General features: G+C 32.9%; 1 protein-coding gene across 4 annotated transcripts in view; it reads right to left on the minus strand.

The window, feature by feature from the left end:
* Positions 1–12,293, minus strand: part of LOC119607810 (myb-like protein D) — a 95,103-nt gene that overhangs the window by 34,822 nt on the left and 47,988 nt on the right. For all 4 annotated transcript variants that reach the window (XM_037961915.1, XM_037961914.1, XM_037961913.1 and 1 more), the window contains exon 2: positions 12,002–12,289. In XM_037961915.1, the coding sequence (XP_037817843.1) occupies positions 12,002–12,184 (183 nt within the window). In that variant the 5' untranslated portion in view covers positions 12,185–12,289. The remainder of the gene's footprint in view (positions 1–12,001; positions 12,290–12,293) is intronic.

Genomic DNA, 12,293 nt, shown 5'->3' on the forward strand with positions numbered 1-12,293 from the left:
ACCTAAACGCACATATTTCATTGAGAAATAAAGGTATTGTGATAAAATTCGAGGTGAATATGTTTTGTGTACATACAAATCATTCTACAGAATTTCTTTTCGGATCGGTCCATTATTTGTTATAGCTCCCATATAAGGCTCACTTCCGAAAATCACTTAAACGCGCATATTTAATTGTCAAATAAGGCTATCTTGATAAAATTTGACAAAAATATGTTTCGTCTATATGTGAATCACTCTACGAAATTTTTTCCGGATAGGACTATAATTTGTGATAGCTCCCATATAAGGTCCACTTCCGAAAATCACTTAAACGCATATATTTTACTGAATTCTAAAGCTATCTGTATAAAATTCAGTTTGAATATGTCCTGTGTAGATATAAATCATTCTAAAATTTTTTTCCCTGATCAGTCCATTATTGGTCATAGCTCCACTTCCGAAAATCATTTAAACTCACATATTTCATTGTCAAATAAAGCTATCTTGATAAAATTCGACACAAGTATGTTTTGTCTATATATAAATCATTCTACGAAATTTTTTCCGGATAGACCCGTAATTGGTCTCAGCTCCCATATAAGGTACACTTCCGAAAATCACTTAAACGCATATATTTCTTTGCATAATAAAGGTATCGGGATAAAGTACAAATTGAATATGTTTTGTGTGCATAATATAAATCTTTCTACTAAATTTTTTCCGGATCGGTCTATAATTGGTAATAGCTCCCATATAAGGTCCACTTCAAAAAATCACTTTAACGCACATATTTCATTATCAAATAAAGATATCTTGATAAAATGCGACACAAATATGTTTTGTGTACATACATATGAATTACTCTACGAAATTTTTCCGGAGAGGCCCTTAATTGGTCATAGCCCTATATAAAGTTGACATCCGAAAATCACATAAACCCACATATTTCATTAATAAATAAATCTATTGGAGTAAAATTCGACTTGAATATTTTTTTTTATAAAATATTCATCTGAGACCCAACAAAGTACATATATTCTGGATCCTTATGAAATTCTGATTCGATTTAGCTATGTCCGCCTGTCTGTCTGGTTAAAACAGGTTAAAACTAAGCAAATCAAATCAACCAAATTCACTGACAATATTCATTGTTTTCCTAAGCAGTTTGGTATTGAAAATCAGCAAAATCGGTTCAAAACGTAAAAAGTTATGAGTAAAAACTTTAGAATACCTAAAAAAATTAAGTTTTTTTTCCCTAATTCTTGAGTACTTTTCTCAGAAACTACCAAAGATAAATCGACAAATTTTGTCACAGATTATTTTTTCCATCTATAGATTAATTACGTTTAAAATTATAACAATCGATCCAAAATTTCCCATAGCCCCCATACAAAGGTACATATTCCCGGAAATTAATTTATCGTTAATAACTTCCTCAAATATCAACACAAAATTTTGTACATATTGACATTCTATGAACAGGAATCAAGACTACTAACTTAGATCTGTATCGGTCCACAATTGGTCATAGCTTCCATATAAGGTCCACTTTCAAAAATCACTTAAATGAACATATTTTATTGATAAATAAAGCTATCGGGATAAAATTCGACATGCATATGTTTTGTATATACATAAATCATTCTACGGAATTTTTTTTCCGGATCAGCCCATAATTGGTCATAGCTCCCATATAAGGTTCACATCCGAAAATCGCTCAAATGTGCATAATTCATTGATTAATAAAGCTATCAGGGAAGAACTCTACGTGAATTTGTTTTGTATATATGTATATATATAAATCACTAGCTGGCCCGACAGACGTTGTCCTGTCCAAATTAGAAAAAATGTTTATGTTCGATTTGTGATTTTAGATAAATCGAAAAAAGTGAGCGTAAAAGTGGGCGTGGTCAATTATTCTTTCAGTAAAACTTTAAATTTGATTACTACGAACATGTTTTAAAAATTTTGACAAATCGGTGTAGCCGTTTTCCGATTTTAGATAAATCGAAAAAAGTGGGCGTGGTAAATTTTTCTTTCAGTAAAAACTTAAATTAGATTACTACGACCATTTAAATAAAAAATTTAGCCAAATCGGTGCAGCTGTTTTCCGATTTTAGATAAATCGAATAAAGTGTGCTTAAAAGTGGGCGTTGTCAATTTTTCTTTCCGTAAAAACCTAAGTTGGACTATGACGAACATTTCAGTAAAAAAATTGTCCAAATCGGTCTAGCCGTTCTCAACTGATGCAATTACCAACGAACGACAATTGATTTTTATATAGAATAGAAGAAGAAGATAAGAATAAGAAGAATAAATTATATACCAAAACAAATGGCAACTATAATGCAATAAAAAGGTATATAAACGACTGCTATAACATGAAAACTATAAAGGATATTTGCAACCATATCGGAGCCCTAAATTACCGCATTTCTAAACCTGTACCAATAAATATACCGATCTATCCAATTTTTGTAAAAATTAATTATGCCACAAATTATACACCAAAACAAAGTGCAACTGTAATGCTTTGAAATGATGCATAAACGATTGTCCTGGCATGAAAACTGTCAAAGTTATTTGCAACCATATCGGAACCTCAAATCACAGCGTTTTTAAACATAGAACAACAATTCTACCGATCCATGAAATTTTCAATTTTTTAGAAGAACACATTTTGCCACAAATGATATACCAAGTTAAAGTACAATCGTAATGCATGAAAATGATGCATAAATGATTGTCATAGCATGAAAACTGTCAAAGTTATTCGCAACCATATCGGAACCTCAAATTACCGCTTTTTTAAACCTGGGAAAATAATTCTACCGATCTATCCAATTGTCCATTTTCTAAAAATACATTATGCAATAAATTATGTACCAAACCAAATAGCAATTTTAATGCTTTAAAATGGTGCATAAATGACTGTCCTAGCACGAAAACTGCCAAAGTTAATTGCAACCATATCGGAACCTCAGATTACAGCGTTTATTAAACATAGAACAATAATTCTACCGATCTATCAAATTGACCAATTTGTAAAAACACACATTATGCAACAAATTATATACCATATTAAAGTGCAATCATAATGCTTTAAAATGATGCACAAATTACTGTCATAGCATGAAAACTGTCAATGTTATTTGCAACCATATCGGAACCTCAAACTACCGCGTTTTTAAAGCTGTGAAAATAATTCTATCGATCTATCCAATTGGCCATTTTCTAAAAATATATTATGGAATAAATTATATACGAAAGCAAATGGCAACTATAATGCAATAAAAAGATATATAAACGACTGTTATAACATGAAAACTATAAAAGTTATTTGCAACCATATCGGAGCCTTAAATTACCGCATTTTTGAACCTGTACCAATAAATATACTGATCTATCCAATTTTTGTAAAAATTCACAAATTATACACCAAAATAAAGTGCAACTGTAATGCTTTAAAAAAAGTGGGCGTGGTCAATTATTCTTTCAGTAAAACTTTAAATTTGATTACTACGAACATGTTTTAAAAAATTTAGCCAAATCGGTGCAGCCGTTTTCCGATTTTAGATAAATCGAAAAAAGTGTGCGTAAAAGTGGGCGTTGTCAATTTTTCTTTCCGTAAAAACCTAAGTTGGACTATGACGAACATTTCAGTAAAAAAATTGTCCAAATCGGTCTAGCCGTTCTCAACTGATGCAATTACCAACGAACGACAATTGATTTTTATTTATATATATATATATATAGATTAGTGAAAATTTTCCACATCGGTCCATAATTGTTTACATTCCATATAAGGAATTTGTTAGGCATCGGTCCATAACTAGCTCCCATATAAGGTTCACTTCTGAAAACCACTTAATACCACATAATTTATTATTAACTCGACATGAGTATGTTCTGTGTATAGATAAATCATTTTGATTATTATACCATCCACCACCATGAGTGGTGATAGAGGGTATATATAAGTTTGTCATTCCGTGTGTAACACCAAGAAATATTAATCTGAGACCCAACAAAGTATATATATTCTGGGTCCTTATGAAATTCTGAGTCGATTTAGCTATGTCCGTCCGTACGTCTGTCTGTCTGTGTAAAACACGCTCACGTAAAAACGAAGTGAACTAAATTATTAAAATTTGGCGAGAATATTCCCTATCGTCCTAAGCAGTTTGGTGTTGAAAATGAGCAAAATCGGTTCACATCGGGAAAAGTTATGAATCAAAATTTAAAACAACTCAGAAAAAAATAAGCATTTTTTACACATTCCGCTGCAATTTTCACGAAAACTATTTAATATAATTACATGAAAATCATCACACATTTGTTTTTATACGAGAACTTTATTCTTGTTGAAAACTGCCGGAAGCAATACATAATTTCTTATACCTGCCGGAAAATGAGATTATTGTTAACAACTTCCGTCAGAATGTTGATATCTTCAAACAATTTTACAAATTAAAATTCTATGTCAATAGAATTCATGCAGAGAACATTTTTTCTGAATCGGTACATAATTGGTCATAGCTCCCATACGATCGGTTCATAATATGGGTTCGATCGGTCCCATACAAGGTTCCCATCCGAAAATCTCTTAAACACACATTACTTATTACTAAATTACAATATAGATACAAAATTTGACTGAAATATAGCTTCTATATACAGAAATGTTACTTAAAGATTTTTTACGATCGGTCCATAATTGGTCATATCCTTACACTAGGTCCTGCCCCGAAAATTTGAATTTCCTTAAATCTTTCACACAAATTATTAAATATCGCTAAAGCATATCTTAGGGCGCTTTAAATTTATGAAAGAAAATGGCGTTTGTAATGTTCAATAAATCTTGCAATTGTAACAGATTTAAGCTGTTTAAATCTTGGGGTTGTTTTATTTATGACATGAGAAATCTTATTTCTGCAAATATTTGATCAATTAAAAAAATATTAATATAAAATTAGCTGGTGGAGGGTATTTAAGATTCGAATATAGCACTCTTACTTGTTTTTTGTCACATTTCGAATTCATGTTCTGTGGGACACGTCAAAATGCTGAGCTGGCCGTGGAAAAATGGGATGTCTTTTACAGGAAAGAAGAACCCGAGGGAACTTTATTTGTAATAGGTATCGACCAGAAATCCATGGCTAGTCTTGCCAAGAATAAAGGTAGGGCTTACTTCGCCTCTAAAGCTGTCATATTCAAAAGTGGGAAGGTGCCGATTGGAAGGGCCTCGAAAAGGACACTAAAAACCTAAGACCACAGCATCAGTACCCACTACTGATAACGTTGAGGAGTCAAATCCTCAAATCGAGGAATTTACCATTAACTCGCCAGAAGAAAGTGTAGTGGCCCTTTCCAAAATTGGGAAGGCGCCGATTGAAAGGGCTGTCAAAACCGGCCCCGGCAAGGACACTGATACAGGATCTCGCCCGAGAACATGTATCTTATGTCACAAGAACTTATGTTTTCTCCTCTGAGCAGGATTATCAACATCGGATGCAACGGTGCTGAAGCAAGGTCGCGGCAACATATTCCTTGCATCTGTTTACCTGCCTTTCGATTCTCCGACACTACCACCAACGTCGGATCTGATGAAACTGGTTGAAGAGGCACAAAGAAAAAATAAGAAAATTGTAATAGGTTGTGATGCCAACTCGCACCATGTAGCTTGGGGTAGTACAAAAACCAATCGCAGGGGACAAGCCCTCATGGATTTCCTTAATACTAAAGACTTGATAACATTGAACTTAGGTAATAAAGCTACCTTCGTCAATAGAATCAGAGAAGAAGTATTAGATATAACTATATGTTCAAAAGAGCTTATAAACGAAATTCAGGATTGGAGAGTTTCGGACGAGCACCACTACATAGGTGCATCCTTTGATAGCAAACTATATACACTGGCGGTATGTATTGACATCGAAGGCGCCTTCAATAACGTGCACACTGATACTCTTATCCAATCCCTAGACCAGTTTTATGTTGACCGGGTGCTCCGTAACTGGATCAACCACATGCTAAGGAACAGATGGATAAGCTGCGAGATGTACGATATAACTATCAGGAAAGAGGTATTTCGCGGTATACCACAGGGTGGCATTTTGTCACCTTTACTCTGGGTTACCACGATTAATAACCTCCTAAGGACCCTAAAGAAAGGACTTAGACCTGTCTGCTATGCAGACGATGTCGTAATACTTTTAAAGGGAAAAGATCCAAATTACTTGTGTAGAAGAGCTGAGGAGGCTCTGAATACGGCCTTGGGCTGGGCTCAACCGAGAGGCCTCAATGTTAACCCGGCGGAGACGGAAATCTGTCTTTTCACAAGAAAGACAAAAACTTCTACATATACTGAACCTTGCTTCCTGGACAAGAAGATACCGGCGACAGGCAAAATTAAGTACTTAAGGTATTTTCAGACTACAATACTGAGTATTAACACACTTCAAATTAAAAATATTATGAAAATAATTCGCATTTTCAAAAAATCAATCCGAAAAATACATTTTATGTTTACACTATAATATTTGTAATATTTTTTATCCAATTTTCAATTATTTATGCACTTTTCGTTCTTATTTTTAATGTATTTTACAATTTTTGTTTGTTTTTTATTGCATTTATAAAATACATCCCGAATACGTTTGAAAATAAAAAGTTTTTGAATTGTTTTAAAAAATTTATGAATACCGACCGTATGCCAAAAAAATCAGTAATATTTTTGAAAATCAAATTACAAATTATATTTAGACTAGTAAATTGTATTATGATACAAACATTTTTGACAAGTATTAATACTCAGTATTGTAGTCTAAAAATACCTTTAGGTGTAATACTTGACCGGAAATTAAAATGGAGACACCACATAGAGGATAGGATCAACAAGGCACATCGGTGCTGGGCGATATGTAGGAGAACCATAGGCATGAAATGGGGTCTTAGTCCTACTATGACAAATTGGCTTTATAAAAGTGTAATTAGACCAATTCTAGCTTATGCTTCAATAATCTGGTGGACTGCTTTGGACAAAAAGTGTAATATCAAACTACTACAGGGAGTTCAGCGTACAAGCTGCATGGGTATAAGTGGTGCCATGTGTACTACTACTGTACTACTACTACAACCAAGGCTCTGGAAACGTTGCTAGATATTCCACCCATTGAAACACATTTAAGATATGAGGCGGCGCTTACAGCCGAACGGCTCTTTACTTTAGGCGAACTGGCCAAAAACGGTTATAGGACACGTCATCAATGTGTACTGGACACATTGGAAGGTTATACACATTTATCGGATGTACCTGATCGCATACCAGACACAGAATATGTCGGAAACTTTGAAACGCTAATCCCAGATAGAATGTCTTGGTCAAGCGGAACATTAGAGCAAATACCAGTAGGAATCCGTTGCTACACGGATGGCTCTAAATTAGGGGACAAAGTGGGCCTTGGGTTCTATATTGAAGACCCAGAAACAGAAATATACCACCGTTTACCTAATCATTACACAAGCTTCCAGGCAGAAGTACGAGCAATAACAAAATATGTAAATTGGATTAGAACAAATATGGCGCCCACAAGGCTTAATATATTTACCGACAGCCAGAAGGCAATTAGGGCGATATCAGGTGATAGAATTAAATCTAAGACCGTATTGGATTGTAAGAAAGCTTTAACTGAATACTCTCCAAGAGGTAAGGTTCACATCATATGGGTACCAGGCCACTCGGGAGTAGTCGGCAACGAAGGGGCGAATGTAATAGCTTTAAAGGGAAGAGAGCTCGATGTAGTTAACCTGACAAACGCAAAACCATTCGACGCAACAAAAGCTGAATTAAAAATATGGATGAGAGAATCCCATAAGGCCTCTTGGAATAATGAAACGGTAGAACCACAAAGATTCTATGGGGTGACCCTGATGAGAGCAAGACGAGAAATCTCCTCAAAATGAGCAAGTCTGAGGTTAGTATGATGGTACGTATTCTGAGTGGACACACAGGATTACGTGCATATCTATACAAAATTGGACGTGCGGATTCAGACGAATGTAGAGCATGGACAGTGAAACTCTGGAGTACTTTCTTTGCCATTGTCAGGCATTCGTCGAAGTTAGATCCAAGTATCTTGGAAGTGATGTTATTCCAGAAATAACATTCTTAACCAACACCGATTGGAAGATTCTTAGGAGTTACGTCCAGGAAACTGAGTTTCTGAACATGGAAAAATAATACATTCTGTGAACAATTTTTTTTTTCATAAATTGGAGCGCACAACAGGCCCGGTAGTGGCCTAGGTGTATTTCTTCGGATTTGATGTAGTATACATCCTCCTATCAACCTAACCTATTAGTTTTTTACATAAGCCCCTTGCATCCCACAAAGCTTTTAAAGGATATGGCCAAAGTTTTTTTTTGTGCAAAAAAAAAAACAACAAAAACGTCCATTAAAAAAACTTATTCTTGAGTTAAAAAATATTTTTTATACCCTCCACCACCATCAGTGGTGATAGAGGGTATATATAAGTTTGTCATTCCGTGTGTAACACCAAGAAATATTCATTTGAGACCCAACAAAGTATATATATACAAATTCACTGAAAATATTCACTATTGTCCTAAGCAGTTTGGTATTGAAAATCAGCCAAATCGGTCGACAACGTAAAAAGTTATGAGTAAAAATTTCAGACTATCTCGAAAAATATTAAGTTTTTTTATTCCTAATTCTTGAGTAGTTTTCTCAGAAACTACTAAAGATAATGGAATGAATTTTGTCACACCTTATTTTCTTTACCCATAGATCAAAAATGTTCAAAATTTCTCATAGCCCCATACAAAGGTACATACTCTCGATTATCGGTCACAGCTCCCATATATGATCCACTTGCGAAAAATACTTAAATACAAATAACTAATTAAGAAATAAAGATATTGGAATAATATTCAACATAAATATGTTTTGTGTATACATATATCACTTTGGATATTTTTATTGATATTGATATTTTTCGGATTGGTCCATAATTGGGCATAGCTCCCATATAAGGCCCATTTCCGATAACCACGTAATCGCACATATTACATTACTGAATGAATGTATAAAATTCATCATGAATGTGTTTAAAGTAGATATAAAACACCCTGCGAAATTTTTTCCGGCTCTGCCCATAATTGGTCACAGCTCCCATGTAAGGTCAACTTCAGAAAATTACTTAAATGCACATAACTAATTTAGAAACAAAGATATTGAAATAATATTCAACATAAATATGTATTGTGTATACATATACATATATCACTCTGCAAAATGTATTTTGGATCCGTCCATAATTGGGCACAGATCCCATATAAGGCCCATTTCCGATAACTACGTAAACGCACATATTTCATAACTGAATTAAGATATCGGTATAATATTAGTCATGAATGTGTTTATAGTAGATATGAAACACCCTGCGAAATGTTTTCCGGATCGGTCCATAATTATTCACAGCCCCCAAATAAGGACCACTTACGAAAATCGCTTAAATGCAAATATCCAATTAAGAAATAAAGATATTTTAAAACAAGTAAGAAATTATAGTCGGGCGAGGCCGACCATATAATACCCTACACCTGTTACAAAAATAAAATGTGATTTAGTTTTCATAATAGAATTGTACCTTGGCTCAGATATACTTAAGCCGTTTATTGTTGAATAAAATTGTGGACATTTAAGTCAAATTTTGAAGGGGGTTTTGTATAGGGGTATTAGTCAAATGAGACCCTATAATTATAAAATTCATGATAGTCATCGAGGCTAGTATAGAACTTGGTTTTGCAGCTTTTTGTCGAGACACGAGAAATTGAACATAATTATGAACTTAAAAGCCCTATTCGTCGGGTTTAGTTGTAAGGGGGCTACGTGAAATAATGAACCAATGTTAATCATTTTCAATAGGCTTCGTCTCCGGTACCATAGAATATGATGTGCCAAATTTCATTGAATTATCTTCAAATTGAGACCTGAAGTTTGATTACAAGCTTTACAAGCCATATTCAGGGGTTCAGTTGTATGGGGGCTAGGTGAAAGAATGGACCGATCTTAACCATTTTCAATAGGCTTCCTTTCAGGTACCATAGAAGATCATGTGCCAAATTTCATTGAATTATCTTCAAAATTGAGACCTGAAGTTTGATTACCAGCCTTACAAGCCCTATTCAGGTGTTCATTTGTATGGGGGCTAGGTGAAATAATGGACCGATCTTCGTCCAACAATAGAAGATCATGTACCAAATTTTATTGTATTATCTTCAAAATTGCGACCTATAGTTTGGTTACAAGGTTTACATGGACGGACAGACAGACTGACGGACATAGCCAAATCGACTCAGAAAATGATTCTAAGCCGATTGGTTTACTTTAAAGTGGTGTAGTGTATAAATAGGCTATAAAAATAAGTTTTTTAAGGATCTGTCCATAATTGTTCATATCTGTCATATAAGATCCACTTCAGAAAATCGCACATTTCATTGATAAATAAAGATATCGGAATAAGGATATTTTGTGTATATAAGAAATCTTTTTTTTAATTAGGATTAATGCATAATTGATCTTATTTATCATATAAGGCCTATTTCCATAAGTCACTTTTTCCAATATATTTCATTCAATTATATATATTTACGGATAAAATCCGACACAGTGTGTTTTTTATAGATTAATCATTCTGTGAAATTTTGTTCGGATTGGCCAATAATTGGCAATATCTCCATAAAAGGTATATATGATTTCTAAATGATCGGAATAAGGATATTTTGTGTATATAAGAAATCTTTTTTTTAATTAGGATTAATGCATAATTGATCTTATTTATCATATAAGGCCTATTTCCATAAGTCACTTTTTCCAATATATTTCATTCAATTATATATATTTACGGATAAAATCCGACACAGTGTGTTTTTTATCGATTAATCATTCTGTGAAATTTTGTTCGGATTGGCCAATAATTGGCAATATCTCCATAAAAGGTATATATGATAGCACCCTCATCACGGAAGCACAATTTAAACCTTCAAAATTTATTAAATACGTATCTAGTAATATTTATAAGGGTTTTCATAAAAAGTAGCTTACAGGTGGAGGGTATTTAAGATTCGGCATAGCCGAATATAGCATTCTAACTTGTTTATATATATCCTACTCGCATCCAATTAAGCGACTATAAAGCCCTCAAAGGAAATTGTATAAGCTTTCTTATATAACGCAACGTATACGCTTTATACGTTACACGTTGCTTATATATATTTATTATATAAACAAATTAAAAAAAAATATTTGGAAACAGTGAAGAAATAGCTATCTGAACTCCTTTGAACATTTTTTATTTAGACTTATATGTATATATTTCGTATAATATTTTAGATATTTATATTTAGATACAAATAAAAAGGAAATAAAAAGAGGTTATGGAACACGATTTGTAATGTACATATGTTATGCACATGCCAGGAACATTTACTTTAAAACATTTACCTATATTTTGTACTAAACGTTTCATAAAAACAGAATTTTGAGTTATGCGTTCTTAAAGTAAATGAGCGATACGTAAATTTGGTCAAAATTATGTATGTATAATATACATTGTATAAACATAGTTCTTTTGGTAATCATTGACCTAGAACGTAATTAAATTCATTGTAGTAGAACTATCTTGAATTTATTTTAATTATGAGCTCTAAATATCCGCATGATGATGTAATTGGTACTCATGGCAAAATCGACATTTATCCGACTTGTCAGGTTAAAAGTTGCTCATCTTTTTTTTAATATTTTAAATCTAGTATTCTTTGTTTTTCATTTTAATTTCTATTATTATATCAATAGGAATGGCGTCATCTAATATTTTAATTCACAAATTTAAATGTTTTTTTTTTTGTTTATAGATGGGAATAATGTGTGTGTTTTTTAGTTTAAATAAACATTTTTATTTCTGGTTATAAACAAATAAAATAAACAAAAACTTACCTGTTTTGAATGTTGTTGTTGTTGTAAATTTGCATTATTTTCATTGTTATTAATATTGTTGTTATTTTGGTGGAAATTTCGTTCGTTTGTCAGATTTGTTTTATCCATTTGTAGATTGTGATTTTTAGAATTTGTCTTCAGTGAATTCACAACGTTACCATTTTGCATCTCATCTAATGTCATTGTTTTTTTTTTTTCAATTAATACACTTGATATATTTTTAATATGGTTTGTTTGTTTTTTATATTAATATTTAATACAAATTGCTCTTTCAGAGATTATCCTAAACTGT

The sequence above is a fragment of the Lucilia sericata genome, unplaced genomic scaffold, assembly GCF_015586225.1.
Source record: "Lucilia sericata isolate MDLA Ls3-8-SP2 unplaced genomic scaffold, ASM1558622v1 Contig000752F_arrow, whole genome shotgun sequence".
Taxonomy (NCBI): domain Eukaryota; kingdom Metazoa; phylum Arthropoda; class Insecta; order Diptera; family Calliphoridae; genus Lucilia; species Lucilia sericata.